This window comes from Triticum dicoccoides, chromosome 7B, assembly GCF_002162155.2.
Source record: "Triticum dicoccoides isolate Atlit2015 ecotype Zavitan chromosome 7B, WEW_v2.0, whole genome shotgun sequence".
Taxonomy (NCBI): Eukaryota; Viridiplantae; Streptophyta; class Magnoliopsida; order Poales; family Poaceae; genus Triticum; species Triticum dicoccoides.
The window spans coordinates 543952803-543971735 of NC_041393.1; the positions used below are offsets into that span (position 1 = coordinate 543952803).

General features: G+C 46.1%; 1 protein-coding gene across 1 annotated transcript; it reads right to left on the reverse strand.

The window, feature by feature from the left end:
• Positions 1-4440: 4440 nt before the first annotated feature.
• Positions 4441-5268, reverse strand: LOC119340559. The gene has a single exon (XM_037612486.1). The coding sequence runs from the start codon at positions 5239-5241 to the stop codon at positions 4645-4647; it is 597 nt and encodes a 198-aa protein (XP_037468383.1). The 5' UTR covers positions 5242-5268; the 3' UTR covers positions 4441-4644.
• Between the last annotated feature and the right edge of the window lie 13665 nt (positions 5269-18933).

An 18933-nucleotide genomic window follows, 5' to 3' on the forward strand; every position in this document is an offset into this window, starting at 1 on the left:
TAATGAAGTTTGTGAACCATACTTGATATTGTGAATTGATTGTTACTTGAGCATAAGAAATTATATAATGGAATCTATACATGTTGCTGTTATAAGAATGATCATGATGCCCTCATGTCCGTATTTTATTTTTATCGACACCTCCATCTCTAAACATGTGGACATATTTTTCGATATCGACTTCCGCTTGAGGACAAGCGAGGTCTAAGCTTGGGGGAGTTGATACGTCCATTTTGCATCATGCTTTTATATCAATATTTATTGCATTATGGGCTGTTATTATACATTATATCTCAATACTTATGGCTATTCTCTCTTATTTTACAAGGTTTACCATGAAGAGGGGGAATGTCGGCAGCTGGAATTCTGGCTGGAAAAGGAGCAAACATTGGAAACCTATTCTGCACTACTCCAAAAGTCATGAAACTCCATGAAACCTGTTTTTGGATTTATTAAGAATTATTGAGCGAAAGAAATACATCAGGGGCCCACACCCAGTCTAGGAGGGTGGGGGGCGCGCCCCCCTTACTGGGCGCGCCCCTGTCTCCTGGCCCCCTGGTGGCCCTCCGGTGTCCATCTTCCGCTATATGAAGGCTTTTACCCTAGAAAACATCGTGGACAAGCTTATGGGACAAAACTCCGCCGCCATGAGGCGGAACCTTGGCGGAACCAATCTAGGGCTCTGGCAGAGCAGTTCTACCGGGGACACTTCCCTCCGGGAGGGGGAAATCATCACCAACATCATCACCAACGATCCTCTCATCGGGAGGGGGTCAATCTCCATCAACATCTTCACCAGCACCATCTCCTCTCAAACCCTAGTTCATCTCTTGTATCCAATCTTGTATCCAAAACCACAAATTGGTACCTGTGGGTTGCTAGTAGTGTTGATTACTCCTTGTAGTTGATGCTTATTGGTTTACTTGGTGGAAGATCATATGTTCAGATCCTTAATGCATATTATTACACCTATGATTATGAACATGAATATGCTTTGTGAGTAGTTACGTTTGTTCCTGAGGACATGGGTGAAGTCTTGCTATAAGTAGTCATGTGAATTTGGTATTCGTTCGATATTTTGATGAGATGTATGTTGTCTTCTCCTCTAGTGGTGTCATGTGAACGTCGACTACATGACACTTCACCATTATTGGGCCTAGAGGAGGGCATATGGAAATAATAAGTATATGATGGGTTGCTAGAGTGACAGAAGCTTAAACCATAGTTTATGCGTTGCTTCGTTAGGGGCTGATTTGGATCCACATGTTTCATGCTATGGTTAGGTTTACCTTAATACTTTTGTTGTAGTTGCGGATGCTTGCAATAGGGGTTAATCATAAGTGGGATGCTTGTCCAAGTAAGGACAATACCCAAGCACCGGTCCACCCACATATCAAATTATCAAAGTACCGAACGCGAATCATATGAGCGTGATGTAAACTAACTTGACGATAATTCCCATGTGTCCTCGGGAGCTCCTTTATCATTATTAAAAATTGTTCAGACTTATCCTTTGCTATATAAAGGATTGGGCCACCTTGCTGCACTTTATTTACTTTGTTTACTTGTTACTCGTTACTATTTATCTTATCACAAAACTATCTATCACCTACAATTTCAGTGGTTGCAGAAAACCTTACTAAAAACCGCTTATCATTTCCTTCTGCACCTCATTGGGTTCGACACTCTTACTTATCGAAAGGACTACGATAGATTCCCTACACTTGTGGGTCATCAGGCGTAGTCCTCGGTCAAGCCAAGGTGACCAGTCGAGCTGGTGACAAAGAAGCCGACGTCGCAGTTGACCCGCAGTCGAGCCATTGATCCTTTTGCCGAGCACACAGTGGAACTCTCAATGAAAGCACTAATGTCGGTGTCAAAACCGGCGGATCTCGGGTAGGGGGTCCCAAGCTGTGCGTCTTAGGATCAATGGTAACATGAACACGAGATTTTACCCAGCTTCGGGCTCTCTTGATGAGATAATACCCTACATGCTGCTTGATTGACTTTAATGAGTATAGGGGTTACAAGAGTTGATCTACCTCGAGATCATATGTTGTGGTCTTAGCCCTAGAGGTATGATGAGTAATGTCATACTCTATCGACTAGCCTGGCCTCGGTTTATATAATGTACCAGAGGCCCAGGATAACAAGAGTCCTAGTCGAATACGCTGGTGGGGAGGAGTCCTTGTCTTGATCACCAAGTCTTGTAGAATCTCTCTTGTGTATACTTCGGCTATCAGAACTCGCCCATGAGTAAACGGCCATGGGGGTCCTCGGCCCAATCCAACTGATCGGGAGACGGCGTGGTGAGTACCCCGTAGTCCAAGACACCGTCAGGGGGGACATGTAGGTATTAAGGTAAATGATGAAATCGGGCCATATTTAAAAACATTCAAAGGGTTGAGACAAGGTGATGCTATGTCACCTCTGCTTTTTGACCTGGTTGCAGATGCTCTGCCTATTATAATTAACAATGCTTTAGACCATGATGTAGTTAAAGGAGTGTTGAGAGGGGAAAATAATAAAGGTGTCAATATGCTTTAGTATGCAAATGACACCATATTTCTGATTAAAGATGATGTGGAAAGTATGAGGGATCTCAAATTCATTTTGGGAGCTTTTGAACAAATGTCAGGCCTTAAAATAAACTTTCACGAAAGTGAATTAATGCTGTTTGGGAAAGCTATAGAGAAACAACTATTATATCAGGAAATTTTGACATGTAAGATGGGGAGCTACCTATCAAATATTTAGGTATGCCTGTGTCAGATAGTAGAATTAGGAACATGCACTGGAATTGTGTAACTAACAAAATTGAAGAAAGGTGCAACTGCTGACAAGGGAAGCTGTTAGGCTCTATTGCTGGCAGAATAACCTTGGTGCAAGCATGCTTGCCAAATATTCCACTCTTTATGATGTCTTTTTATGCTATCCCAAAAGGGATTATTAAAAAAGCAGATTTTTTCATAGCTAGATTGGTGTGGCAAGAGGATGAAAATGTAAAAAAATACCACTTGGTTAAATGGGAGAAATGCTGCTTACCTAAAGATGTGGGAGGATTGGGAATTCTCAATTTGGAAATAATGAATATTGAATTATTGGCTAAATGGTTTTGGAAAATGGAAACAAAGGAAGGCTTGTGGCAAAGTATAATATGCAGGAAGTATGGGGGAGGGATGCTTACCCTTGATAGCTAAGAAACCAACAGACTCCCAATTTTGGCCAAGTCTTATGAAAATAAAAGAATATTCTATAAATTTGTCAAAAAAGAGTTAGGATATGGAAAAAATACCAGATTTTGGGAAGATACCTAGGTGGATGATAAACCTTTAAAAGAAGCTTACTCTAGAGTCAATGATATCTGTTTTGATCACAATATAACTGTGGATGAGGCTATACAAAAATGATGGCAAGGATTTAAATTTAGAAGAACCCTACATGGGGAAACACTGGAGTTATGGAATAGCTTAAAAAGCATATGTGAGGAGGTGACAATGCAGGGAGGGAGGGATAAAATCACATGGACCCTAACTGCAGATCAAAAATTTCCTGTTGGATATTTATATAGAAGATTTCTGTGGAAGACCAAAGTGCCAGCAAAAATTAGAGTTTTCTTGTGGCTAGTCAACAAAAAGAGCATCTTAACCAGAGATATTTTATTGAAAAAAGGGTGGAAAGGAGGGAAGAGTTGTGTGTTTTGTGGAAAAGATGAATCGGTTGATCATCTGATTTTCAATTGTTCAGTAGCGTCTTTGCTGTGGGGGTTGATGAGATGTGTATGTGGGCTTAGAACCACTCCCCTCAATGTAAGAGATTGTTTTGGGGGGTGGCTAGGCAGGTTTAGTAGGGATGATAGGAAGCTAGTAATGATGGGGATATCTGCTTTGTTCTGGGCCATTTGGAACAGTAGAAATGGAATTATATTTGAAAATAAAAGTATAAATGATCCTTTTGCTATAATCAAACTAATGAGTCACTGGTTGATTGATTGGCCTATCTTGCAGACAAAGGAGCCGCAAAAAAAGGTGTTGGAGCTGAGAGCAAGACTGCTAGAGCGGGTAGCAAGTGAACTCTATACAGCGATGCAGGAGTGGAGAATCAATGTGGCAAGGCTGGAAGGATTAAAAAACTCTGGCTCCTGCTGAAGATGTGGCTTCGACCATGCTATGTTGCTTTAGTAGTCTTGTTTTTTTTTTTGGTGTCTTTGTGTAATATGTAATCCCATGATGTTGGGGTTTGTCAGACTATGTTGGCTTTTGGTTTGGTGCTTCGTTGCGAGATGTTGGATCTGATAGTTTAAGGGCAAATACTCTGGTTCGATTTTGGTTTTCAATAATGAAAATCGGAATGGGGAATCCCTTCTTTGATAAAAAAAAAACAGTAGAAGTATGAACAAATCATATATATAGGACCGCATTTAACTTCCCTTTGTTACCAAATACATGTACAATGGCAAATGAACCAAACGACATTCTTATATACTACTCCTACCTTTTTGAATTTTCCTCACCAACAACACTGTTCTAGAAATGGTTAATATGAAAAAAATACAAAAAAAATCTTATCATAAAATCATGTAATTTCCTTCCATTTTTATCGCTCGGCTTCGCTTGGCGATGTACAGTACTTATGAGCATTTCGTCACTCCGCATCCTCTTCGATGGTGCTGAGCGGCTTGAGCGCCTTCTTCGCCGGCGGAAATGCCGCCACGGCAGCCTTCTTGCCGATTTTCGCCGGGCTAGCAGAGGCTTTCACGCAGTACTCCCCGAGGGTCCTCTCGTTCAGCTTCGCGTTAACCTGGGCGTCCACGTCACCACGCCCGCTCTCGGCGTGCACCGGCGTGACGCGCACCTTCCTGATGCCAGCGCCGCGTCCACGCGGCCGCGCTCTCGCCGCCAGCGCCTCGCTCGCGCGCACCGCCATGGCCGCCATGTCGGCGCTCGACAGGGGCCGCCCGAGCATCGCCTGGGGGAGCACGAAGTATATCTGGCCGGGACGGAGCAGCTCGCCGCCGCCGAGCGCCGGCACGTCCTCGTCGAAGTAGAGCGCGTCGGAATTGCACAGGAAGAAGGGGCCACCCGCGCCCGCATTGTCTGCGCCGAGGACGTCGGAGACGCTGACGGGGGAGGAGGTGGCGAACTCCGTCAGCGAGCCGTCGGCGGCGATGACGCGGGCCGACGACGGCTGCTGCTGAGGCGCGACGTTGCTCCGGTGGCTGTGAGAGAGACCTGATCCCATCCACAGTTTTTTGAATACAGGTTGAATGGTTTGGGTGTTTGGTGACGACGGGACGCGGAAAGACCATGTATATATAGACGACGCGCCAGACGTGGTTGGATCAGGAAACGAGTTGACATGCATTTGCATTTCGATCCCTTGGTTTCCTGTTATTGTGAGCTTGCTACGAACTTCTTCTCGATTCAGATTTTCTTATTATGGCGATGAGTTGGTGACGGAGGGAGGAGAGGACTCGTCCTTTCTTTTTGTTCGGTGCCAAAGCAATCTTGTTTTCTGCCACTTAACTGATGGGTATACTATGTGTAGATTATTTTCTCCATCGGTAACACGGGTGCGTTCATTGAAAATTGGCTAATAACTTTTCTTTTTACTTACTACTCATAGTTAAAATGGCGTGCTTGCACCCAACAAATTCATACCCGTATGAAAGATGAAGACTATCTTGACAGTGAAAACCAGCTCATAGACTAAGTTTAAATGATGGCCAACCACTATTCTCCAAATATATGACACTGTATATTATATTATGACAGGATATGTTCTGCGGCGAGTTGAATCCAATGCCTTGTACTCCCTCCGTTTTTAAATATAAGTCATTTTTAGAGATTTTAATATGGACTACATACCCAGCAAAATGTGTGAATCTACACTTTAAAATATGTCTACATACATTCATATGTAGTTCGTATTATAATCTTCAAAAAGTCTTATATTTAGAAAAAGAGTGAGTAGCCATCTTACAGCAAACAATATAACAAAGCACGAGAAACCGGACCCATCCCATCCCATGAAGCTCTACCATTAGTTAATAACTATTGTGAAGTCAGCCTAACCAGCAAATATATTTTGTTTCCAAGTCAAGCTGGTGAATTTTTGCTATAGTCTATTTCATCAATAGTCAAAAGCTTAAAGCACGTCGGGAAAATTAGAAATGTGCGTGGCCTCTCCCCCAAGAAAGAAAGCCCGCCTGCTTTGTCCTGTAAAATAGTAGCTCCACAGGGACCGGGTCGCAAAGTCTACAGGGACGAAGCGCGAACCAACCAGGACGGATGGACGGACGCGGCCGGCTGGGGGCGGGCTGTGGGCGCTGACGCGGCGGTGAACCGAACGCATCGCCGCACGTTGTTTTGGATATGTATAAGTACGTATCATACGACCTACTCCAACGTATATACATATATATATACTACGTATAAAATATTTTCGGTACTATCATAACTACCGTGCGTTTCGCTTGGTCCGCGTGCGTGACTCACGGGCCCGCCCGTCACGCACGAAACCGCGGGTCCCCTCTGTCTCGCCTCCGCCGCACCGCACGCCTCTGCTGCTGCCGCTGTGCGCTCCACTAGCGCGTATCGTATTCGGATCACTGCATGAGCCTACCCGACGCGACGCAACTGGTTTTCCTTCCGCTTTCTGGCCGGTTTTCTCCTGTTTCGGGGAGAAATGGCATGCATGCGGTGCGGTGTTGCTACTGCTGCGCCGCATCTCTCAACTTTGGGTCACCGCCGGAGCTAAGAAATTAAGGTCTTTTATCGCGCGCGAGTAATCTGCATGTTGTGTATTTCGATGGCTTGTAATAAACTCTATTCTCTCTTATTTAATGGACTAGTAAGCATGCACGTGCAACGCACGTTCGACAATGCAATCCATTTTCCGAATTCCACCTTCGTCTGCACATTTTCTTTTCAAATAGGTAAAGGAAAAATGCAAGGAGATTTGTAATGAATAACCATCATTTGGGATGATAAGTACAACATATTGCAAAATTAATTGTTCAAAACGAATAATCTGATAAATATTTTCAGTCAATGTTTAGATCATGCGTAGTGTTGTGGAAATCCCACCAGTACAGTGCTCAAATCATCAAATAACATCTAATCGAACACATGTATAAAATCAGGTAGTACATTTGTACCAGCAGGGTGGACAACCTGTTCCTCTCTACATGCTTGCTTCTTTAGATCCAGAGTCCATCAAAAACAGAAGTCTTCCAGCCTACATGTGATAGGCTAGAATATCAACAACTTAGAAACGGCATAATAATCATCAGAAGAAAATTAAAAGATCATAATCACATTTTATTTTCACACATTGGTGCCACTTGTCTACTATATCACTAAGTTCCTAGGCCTGGAGGCCTCTCATTGAATTGAGGACATTGATTTTGGATTGGGTTCCAAATTTGGACTTGGTAAACTATTTTTGAAGTAGCTTTACAGGTGTTTAATTTTGAATTTCCTTCGGTTTTGACTGGTTAATGATTTCTGAAAGCAACAACCAACAACCAGCTTATAAAAATATATACATCAGTCTTGCGCACCCTCTCATCACCTTCAAAATAAATAAATGCCAACATGCGACATTGTAACACCAATATAATAGATTATACATGCGGTCATTACATACATGTGGATTAATTTGCAGATAACATATAATTATACCCCAAGAAGGAACCCATCATATTTCCCACACGCCAAACCATTATTTTCTATGAAATCCCAATAACACCAACCACGCAGCGCGCTTCCAAGCCTTATAGTTTGGGATTAATTTAACACCAAAATAATTGCTCTGACATTACAGGTGGACATTTGTCTAAAAATAAAATCAAAAGGCAGCAATAGTCCAATCCAAATATCTTTATAATATGTTAGTGAAAATTGCAACTTCCTATAAACGATTTACAAAACATGTCAATTATATTCCAATGCTTGCCAGATCTCCTGTACAAGCAATGCAATCTCTCATTCCATGACCAGAAAATACGGCAGGTCATATAATAGGATCAAAGTAATAATAAATGACTTTAAATAGGACTATCGGGTTCTTCTTTGATATTCACATAGAATTTAAAGAAAAAACAATCTGCTACTGAACCAGAATTTTTCATATACTCCATTTCATCTGCAGTTTATAAGAATCGATTGTGATCAGATACCTTGTGTACATAAGAAAATCTGCACAAACAAACAAACTTGCAGTTTGCTTGGGGTTACATAAAAATGTTGATAACAAAATCTGCACAACCAAACATTAGAATTATCAACTCGGGACATGAAGCATGTAAGTATAATTGTATGAACGTAAGTGCAATCAATTCTTATAATTTTACGACAAGTTAGAGGTCAACTTCTGAAGACTAACTACACATATCTGTTAGAACACTGAACTAACTATATTTGATATTCCATTGTGGTATCTTCAAATCGAGCTCAAAGATCATAAATACTAATCACAAATCAGGAGGAAGATGGAACAATTAGTCATCAAGGTCAAGAAGAAGCCTCTCCCTCCGAAGAGGGAAAAAGAAAAGAAAGGAAAATGGATTACCGGGAGCTTTAGGGGTCGGCTGTGAGACACTAACGGAGCCGGGCCATGATTAACCGCGCAGAACACTAGGTCGCGAGTCAGGTGAGAAATGACACATGGAAAGCTTGCTTTGTTAAATAACTATTGTTGTGCACTGGTGCAGTGCTTATGTTGCTCCAACTGCATCTAAAGTCCTATCAATAAAAACCCTAAACTCGAACTCTATCACATCAATAAAAACTCTAAAGTTGTAGCAACATATTTGATCGAACAGTGAATATGGACTTGAAAATGATATTGAGAGTACATCAAACTGAAACATTAGTTCCTTCAAAATTCAACGCCGAAGATCTATATATGTTCTGTGTCGTCATGTATCCGTCTATCTGTTCCACATTCCAAAAGGAAATAAGCACGTCGAAACTCTGCTCTCCATACAATCTGGTGTATCTGTCCTACCTGTTCCATTGCCCATTTACGTTTTACATGGTCTTCTGTTTACCACAGTAACTAAATCATGCCCAAAGAACTCAGTCCTCTTAATTCACAACTTGGTACACACAAAGCTTGCATCCTGAGCTAAAAAAAAGCAACTGAGCGAGCATAAAAAAGCAAACAAGCATCTATCTTAATCAGGTAGAAGAACCACGATCCGACCCTTAGATCGTACTGTATTAAAAAAATAAGCGAGCACACTTGTAGGCAAAAGAAGCAAGCGAGCAACCATCTTAATTAATCAGCTGGACCAAAGTGATTACCTGCAGGCTTGCTACATGCTGAAGCTTTGCGGGTGCAGATAAGTTGTGCGGAGGCGCCAGAACGCGAGGATCATGGCGGACCTGCGGCCAGTTTTCAATAAAGACGGGTTATCCGGTTCAGTTAGTACCTTGGTGTCGTCTAGACCGTGGCCTGAAGCTCCATTGGCACATGTGTCGTGGCCGGTGCGTCGGCATGAAGGTGAACGACGAACAGAGGAAAGTTACCGGCTTCTCCCGCTCATGGATCAGGTCAGCGGCCACGTGTGGGACGATAGATGGGGGCGTCAGCGTTCGTGGGGCAGTAGAGGGGGAGCGGCCGGTAGCCTGCGCTTGCGTCCATCAGAGGAGGAGCGGCGGGCGGCGGCGGCGGCTGCGTGCGCTCGCGTCGGTCAGAGGAGAACGGCTGGCGGTGGCGGCGGTCCGAGCGGCAGGCTGTGACCAGCGATAGCGTCCTTCAACAGTGAGTTCGTGGTCGATGCCTTCTGGCGAGAGACGGCGTGCTTGATCCGTGGCTGAGGACGGCGACCGCCAGCAGGAGGTTTGAGGTGGAAGGTGCCAAGGGTGGCGCCGAGAAAATTGGGGGTGGGTGGAGAGTGGGAGGATCTGCGGCAACTCATCCGATCAGATCGTGTGGGGCGGGTAGTCATGTACAGAAGGAAATCATGTGCGTGATTTCAGGACCGGGACCGTAACCTCATCAGATCAGTTCGTGGGGGCGGATAGCGATGCACACGGTGGCAGACGACGGCAGAACATTGAATCTAAGCCGTCAGATGCTATGGCAAACCATCAAAGTAACGTAGACTCTTGGATTTCATTAGGTGGGAATGATCCAAGGGTACTGGTTGGTCTGTGTGCACTATTGTTGGTGGCTTTAGAAGAATTCTAGTTTGCTTGTTTTACAGTAGTGGAGATGGAGATGAGGCAAAGCGTTTGCCTCCGTTTCAAAAAAAAAGCACGGGATGTACCAGTTTCCGGGTGGGTTTCACAAGAAAAAAGCACGTTTCGAAGAAACTCTATTATCTCCGGCTCCGGGTGGGTTTCTTCTTCGTGCGCGCGTGTGGTGTTTGCGTGCTCGTGCACTCGTACCAGTGCTTCGCAACCTGCAAAGCATATGCAGGGGGCACTGGATCGGAGTTGGAGTACAGTCAGTGTGTCGGGTCGGGAGCCGGGAGATGGCGCGAAATCCTCGTACCACGTGCAGTGCGGGCTTGATCGATTTTGCGGTGCGAGGACACAACGGAATGAGCGTACTCTACTATACGTCCTCGCGTCCTGCTCCATGTCCCCGACCGATGGTTTCGCTCGTTGGTTCGTTGATGACTCCGATCATCACAGACAGCCTAGCGCGGCTGTCGCGGATCTGAGGGCGAATGAAGCAGGTCTCTTGGCGTGGTCGCAATCCACAACGGAATGAAGCAGGTCTCTTGAAGAGGGTCCAGTCCAGTGTTCGATCAACGGCAACAATAAAATAATAAACCGGACCCGTACGTACGCACTCCTACGTTTCTTTCCCACCTGGGACATGGGCTGCAGGTGTGACCCGGTCGTGCTTCTCAGCTTCGACAATGTACTACTGTCCGTACTCTGCATGTACGCGCAGGTAGGTATCACACCGTTCACACCTTTTCTTCAGCAATAATGCTAAACATACAAAGAGTTACACGCAATTACACGCTGACTAGGATTTTTTTCATCTACTAACCAATCACAAACTTGCCCCTCCTGATTTTCAGGACGGGTGGGCCGTCTCCTCATCTATTGATCAATCAAATTAACCCTCTTTGTAAAATCTTGTAGCTCTTTTGTACGTGTAGCATTACTCGCACCACTCCCGCTTGCAAGTAGTACGTACGGACGCCAGACTGGAGATGGTACATTTCCAATGGTATTTGCCCACCTGACGCCGTGACGCGACTCATAACAAGGGCCGACGGCCGTCGACGATTCGTGGTACTACTTATGGCACGGAGCTCCTGGAAACTCAAAGTTCAAAAGCTCTGTCTATTCCAACGCCGCCTTGATCGCGGGTTTCATTTCAATAGACGGGTAGCGGTAACAGTGATGAAAAGATCGATGCAACGCAACCCACGTGAATGAAAGGAAAGACATAGCTGAACGGATAGCTCAAAGTCGAGCCCTGTCGCGTCTCCTGCTGCCAGTGGACGTGAACACATGCTCTGAACCCGCACTTGACCGCACCAAAGTTTCTCTCCGCCTCCGCCTCCCAAATTGATCAATTCCTCTGCTTACCTCGCGTCGTTCCAACGCCGATTTGTAAATAAAAGTCAATCCAAAGGCCCAAGCCAAACGCGGTTCTGCAGCATGCTGATAGCAGCGGTTTATGCAGCCCCCATTTGGAGCATACCGAGTAATTAATCAGGGCTGATCTCTATCTAAAAATGTTATCACCAGCGCCGCGGCCGCCACAAGCCCAGACAGCGACCTCAACGGCTCAACGCTTCCGAAGGCTGACGGCTCCTCCGGGGAACCACATCTTTTTCTTCAGGCAGGGCCAACATCGATCCAATGGTCGTTGTGTCCCCTTCGAAGTTTCTTGGATAGGAAGTGTGCGACTTGTCAACCGGGGCTGTGACTTTTCTGGACGTTCGAACCGTTGGATTCGTTAGTTTAGTTGGTTGGTGTACTTCGTTGGTTAAGTTCTTATTAGGATTGCAAATCACCGCCAAAAGAAAAGAAAAATACTTCTTGGAACTATGTACTTAGATTTGGCCAACTTTTTTTTTTGAGGGAAAGCCGTCATGGCGGTTTATATTTCATGCACAAAAAGTGATACATCGTTTGTTAACACATCTACTAGAAACCCCGGAGGCTTCGATTTCCAAACAATTGTATGAGAGAACTTCGAGTTTCTAGCCAATAAATCTGCCGCCGCATTGGCCTCCCTAGGGCAGTAGGAAAACATAATAGAAATAAAATTTCTAGCAAGAAAAGAACATTCTTCATAAATTGCGGCTGCCGGGCCTAGCGAATTACCACCCCCTTGCATGACTTCGACGACCTCCATGCAATCGGACTCGACGCAAATTTTATTGCACCCAACTTCATTTGCGAGTAAGAGCTCATCTCGCATCCCTCTAGCTTCTGCCGTAGCCACGTCTTCCACAAAAGGGATATTACTGCATGAAGCTGCGACGAAGAAACCAGCTTCGTCTCGTAATATTGCACCCGTACCCCCTGTTCCCCTATCAGGATCAAAAGTGGCATCGACATTAAGTTTGGTAACTCCCTCCGGTGGCTTACTCCATCCATATCTTCTCAGTTTCGCTTGCTTCGACTTTGCCTTGGAAAAATTCTTAGCAAGAGCTAAAATTGCTTGCGTTGACCTGCTTGGTTCATACACATATTCACCATGAGTGTAGCAGCGTCTTTCCCACCAAACGTACCACACTGTAGTGGCCACAAGGTCATTGCGTTGAACATCAGTCATATGAGCCATGTTATTGTTAGTTGATAGAAGAAGATCAGCCAGCACCGATCCGCCATCCCTTTCCAGCGCACACATCTCCTGAACCACATCTTGCAGTCCCAATATCCTCCAGATTTCTTGAACTCTAGGGCACAAGAACATGGCATGTCTAATACTCTCACAATCCAAAGTGCAGAGAGGACATTGAGAGCTTGTGATCATATGCCTGTTAGCAAGGACTCCATTACAAGGGATGGCGCCAAGCAAAGTTTTCCATACATGAATTTTTATTTTTGCCGGCACACGCAATTTCCAAATGGTACGCCAAACTGGACTAGTACTTGAGGCTTGTATAGAGTTAGTCATCCTCAACTTTCGTCCGTGTTGATGCTCCCACTCTTCATGGTATGCCGATCTAACCGAAGATATTCCACTTCTATTATGGTGCCATGACATAAAATCATCCATCATCCCCAAAGCCAGTGGGATATTTAATATGCGTCGCACATCAATAGGCCAAAACAACTCCGATATCAACTGTTCATCCCACACTCTATTTTATGTATCAATGAGTTCATAAACTTTTGTGATCACAATGTTACCTCTTGGCGTCATTAACTTTCGAGTAGGACTACTTGGTATCCAAGGGTCTTCCCAGATGTTAATTTGTGCCCCATCTCCAACTCTCCAAATATGCCCTCGCTTAAAAGACTGAATTCCACTCCATAGACTCTGCCATGTATAAGAACTACCCTTCTTAAGGCCGCAGTTAAGAAGGTCTCCATCAGGAAAATATTTGGCTCTCAAAACTCTAGCACATAAAGAATTTGATTCACATAACAACCTCCAACACTGCTTTGCGAGAAGAGCCAAATTAAAACAATGCAAGTCTCTAAAACCCATTCCACCCTTTTCCTTTGGGACACACATTTTCCACCAAGCAAACCAGTGCATGTGTTTTTGCAGATCATCATCTCCCCACCAATATTTAGACATAGCTGTGGTGATACTATTGCAAACCTATTTGGGTAGTTTAAAAACTGACATAGCGTAAGAAGGAATAGCTTGTATGACAGCTTTAAGTAGCACTTCCCTACCTCCATAGGATAACAATTTTTCCTTCCAACCTCTTATTCTATTCAAAACTCTGTCAATGAGGTGTTGAAAACAATCTGTTCTGTCCACACCTACAATTGGAGGCAATCCCAAATATTTATCCGTGATGGCTTCCACCATGATATTTAGTGCAGTGCAAACCTCCACTCTAATATCAACAGGGGTGCAAGGACTAAAGAAAATACTGGGCTTAGCCTCGCTCACCATTTGTCCAGAAGCTGCACAATAATCATCAAGTGCCCGCCGGAGGCTGATAGCATTAGTGGCGTCTGCTCGCATAAGGATAAGATAGTCATCCGCAAATAAAAGATGAGATACCGAAGGAGCATCACGACACACCTTCACTCCCATAATATTACCAGCCTCCTCCTCATATGTGATCAAGCTTGTTAGGCCCTCAGCACAGAGCAAAAACAAGTATGGTGATAAAGGGTCTCCCTGTCGGAGTCCCTTGGAAGGGACAAAAAAAATCAGTTAACACATTGTTTACTCGTACCTGATATTTCACTGTACGTACACATTCCATGATCATTGCCACCCAGTTTGGTGTGAACCCTAGACGCAGTAGTATAGTCTTCAAAAAAATCCACTCGACCCTGTCATATGCCTTGTGCATGTCAAGCTTAACCGCACATGTCCCATATTTACCCGTAGTCTTCTTTTTGATTGCATGATATGACTCAAAAGCTACCAAAAAGTTATCCGTGATAAGACGTCCCGGAACGAATGCACTTTGATTGGGAGATATAATCTCGCACAAAATATGTTTTAGACGATTAGCTAGTAATTTTGAGACCTTATACACCACGTTGCATAAACTGATTGGCCGAAACTGAGTTATGACTGATGGATCATCAACCTTCGGTATGAGCACGATAGTGGTATCATTCCACCCTTCTGGAATCTTCCTAGAATTAACAGCCATCAGTACTTCATCAACCAAATCCTCACCAATGATATGCCAAAATCATTTGTAAAAAACAGCATGTAACCCATCCGGACCAGGAGCTTTTAAATCACCGATATTAAATAAAGCTTTTTTAACTTCCACTCTTGTATAGGGCTTATTCAGCTCGTCATTCATTGCATTAGTCACTCTCGGCTTCACCTTCTCAACAACATTCAAGTCTGGAGCAAGCACACACCCCGTGAATAAGTTAGAGAAGTACGTTGCAACATGTGTTCTAATTGCCTCCTGGTCCTCGATCCATGAGCCATTATCTTCCTGTAAGCGCTTAATGAAATTTTTCTTGCACCGTCCATTTGCTGCTCTGTGAAAAAAATCAGAGTTTCGATCCCCGCGAGTGAGCCAGACCGCTCGGCCCCGTTGCATCCAGTAAAGCTCCTCCTGCTCTAGTAGCTTCTCAATCTCCAAGTGTAGTTCATGTTGTCTAACCACTGCATCATCTGTTAAGGGACCTGAGAGAACCTCGTTTAACTTCTTCTGTAACTCCCTGAGTCTAGTACGTGGTCCCTTAAGAACCTCCCTATCCCAACAGTGTAATGCATGATGCACATCAGCCGTGAGCACAGCTAATGATGCTGTACCAAAAGATTTTCGAGTATCCCATGTTGTTTGAACAATCGTCTCTATACTTGATTATTGCAAGTGGGCGCTGCTAGGCGTCATCGGGTTGATTAAAGGGAAAGTTAAGCCACCTCCATGGCCGTTAGATGCGCCTATCACAGCCGTCACTTGGTCCTTGCAGATCCCACATCGTTTCCCCGCACTCTGCAACACACGCATTCCCATCTCAAGCATCGCTCCCCTCGCATTGACAGTCGGCCACCGCTTGCCATTGACGCCGTTGGTCGTCGCTCTCCGGTGATGCTGCAAAGCAACACTCATCCCATCTCTTGTGAGCTGCAACGGGCCGCCGCCGGCAAAATGCTTCATCAGAACACCGGGAAACCACCGCCTAGCACTTCATCGCAGCACCGGTTCGCTGCCAGTGACTGCTCCATTGCAGCATCGAGTGTTGCATCGTAGCTTCCAGAGCCTTGGCAAGTGCTCCATAGCAGTGTCGGAAGCTCCGTAGCAGCGCCGGGAACCGCCGTCGAGCGCTCCATTGCAACCCAGGAGTCTTCGAAGAGTGCTCCATTGCAGCGCCCGGTGCCGCATCGCAGCTACACGAGCCGCCAGCGAGCGCTGCCTCAGTGTTTGCCCCTTGCTCCATTGCAGCGCCTGGAGCAACATCAAAGCTCTACGAGCCACCGGCGAGCACTCCATTGCAGCGCGGGGAGTCTTCAAAGAGCGCTCCATTGCAGCGCCAGGTGCCGCACCGCAGCTCGCAAGCCGCCGGCGAGCGCTGCCTCCGTGGTTGCCCCTTGCTCCATTGCAGCGCCCGGAGCCGCATCAAAAGCTCCGCGAGCCGCCGGCGAGCATTGGCTGCATTCGTGGTTGCCTCTTGCAGCATCTGCATCGTCGCGCGGCGTCACGGCAACACCCGGTTGCAGCACCTCCACTGACCATCGTTGCCCTGTACAGCAACCGCGGTGAGCGCTGACCGTCCTTTTGGTTTGCAACAGCGTGCAGGAGCAGCAGCTGCAGAAAAGTGGTGTTCCTCCTAGCGATGCACACGAATGGGGAGTAGAAGCTTGCAGCAGCGGCGGCCGTCAACTTGCCGGCGTTTGCCCGAAGCCCGGACTAGAGGAAGGGGAGGACAAAGAAGAGAATAAAAAATATGGGAGGAAGACGAAGTATAGGGGAGAGCAGAAATGATTGGCTCTGCTCTTCGCTGGTTGGGGATAACGGAGAGGGCTAGCGGTGTGTGGGGCATAGCTGACCTGGGATACATGTCGATCGCTCCAGCCGGCTTACGCGTCGCGTGGTATCAGCCGGTTGAAACATAACCTTTTCCTTATTGCAAACTTAGATTTTATATCGATATAGAGCATCTACAGCAGGACTTGGCAAATCGGACCCCTCAAACGCCCAAGACGCGTCCGCCGACATCGACCGATCACGCCTCAAATATTTGTTTCTACAATCAGATACCTCAAATTAGAAACCACAAATTCATATTATTACATGCAACATGAAACCTAATCTAAGCGAATCTCGCCCGGATCCGCCGTGCCCATGTCCGGCGGCTGGCTACGCTGTCCAGAGTGTTAGTACGGTCGCCGACAAGTTAGAGTAGGGCATGGGTCTCCCATGCCCTACTCTTCCTTGTCGGAGCCCGGAATCTGGATGGTGCCGGTGGATGTCAAATCAATGATGGATCCGTCCTGGGACGAGCCGGCGACATCCTCCACGACGCGGTTGCGGCGCCTGAAGTGGTGTACCATACGGGGTGTCGGAGAATGCGACTCCATCTCGTTGACGTCCACCACAGTGAGGGCTTCCGCCGCCTCTCGTGCTTGCTGCCTCGCATGACAAGCACACCGAGCCATGTTTGCTTCTGATGACACCCAGGATGAGTCCATGGCCTCGGCGTGCCAACAGAAGAGTTGCGCGTTCGCCACCGCATTCGGACGGTGGACGGACCGCTGTAGGATCGAAAGTATGTCTAGAAGGGGTGATTAGACTACTTGACCAAATAAAAACCTAGCTTATTCCCAATTTTAATTCCGCGCAGATTTTAGCAACTTAGCACAGTCAAGCAATCAACCTACACATGCAATTCTAAGAGTATAACAGCAGAATGTAAATCATTGCATATAAAGGTAAAAGGGAGGAGTTTGGAGGGAGCAAACGTAATATAGACATGGAGATTTTTGGCATGGTTCCGATAGGTGGTGCTATCGTACATCCACGTTGATGAAGACTTCAACCCACGAAGGGTAACGACTGTGCGAGTCCACGGAGGGCTCCACCCACGAAGGGTCCACAAAGAATCAACCTTGTCTATCCCACCATGGCCATCGCCCACGAAGGACTTGCCTCACTTGGGTAGATCTTAACGAAGTAGGCGATCTCCTTGCCCTTACAAACTCATTGGTTCAACTTCACAATCTTGCGGAGGCTCCCAAGTGACACCTAATCAATGTAGGAGACACCACTCTCCAAAAGGTAATAGATGGTGTGTTGATGATGAACTCCTTGCTCTTGTGCTTCAAATGATAGTCTCCCCAACAATCAACTCTCTCTCGCAGATTTGGCTATGGTGGAAAGATGATTTGAGTGGAAAGAAACTCGGGGAAGGCTAGAGATCAAGATTCTTGTGGTTGGATTGGAATGTCTTGGTCTCAACACATGAGTAGGTGGTTCTTTCTTAGAAAATGAATGCTGGAAGTGTAGGCACGTTCTGATGGCTCTCTCCACGAATGAAGAATGGGTGGAGGGGTGTAAGGCATTCTTGTCCCTCAGTAGTTTTGGTGATTGAGGACAGTGCCTTTGCGGACTAATCGTGTGTATTGAGCTTTACAGATATATCACGACAAAACACAAGACGATTTGATGCCCCTCGAAGATTATTGAAGACGACGTTTCTCTACGGTTCGGTTCGGTGGAGTTGAGTCATAGGAAAGCCGTACTATCAAGAGGGGGTCCGCTTTGGAAAGGTTTGGGTGGAATCTCACATACACGTTCCCTTTGCACCGCCTTTCCTCGAGCTCTTTGGAGTGTTCCTCCATCTCACCTTGTCTCTGCGAAATGAAGGTCTCCGTGTTGCTCTTCTCAGGCTAGCGGTAGTACTTCTCTTCAAAGCGGTACTACCGCAGGAGCCAGCGGTAGTACCGGGCTCCGGCACGGTAGTACCGTAGCCTCCCACGGTAGTACCGCTCCTCAGAGCAGTAGTACCGTGAGCTCTGGGCTGGCACCGTTGCTCAAGCGGTAGTAGGCGCGGATGTAATTTTTTACATCCGCGCTCTATGCGGTAGTACCGTGGCGCCTGGCCAGGTATAGTAGCAGGAGTGGAAGTAGGGGCGGATGTAATTTTTTACATCCACACCCTTCACGGTAGTATCGCGCCCTTGGTCGCGGTAGTTCCGTGTCGGATTTTCGCACAACAATTTCTCAGCGGAGGTAGTCACGGATGTAATTTTTTACATCTGTGCCTACCGGGCCTGGCCTGCGGCTGTCCTGCGGTAGTACCGCATGGGGCCGGGTAGTACCGCACCTACGGATCTACC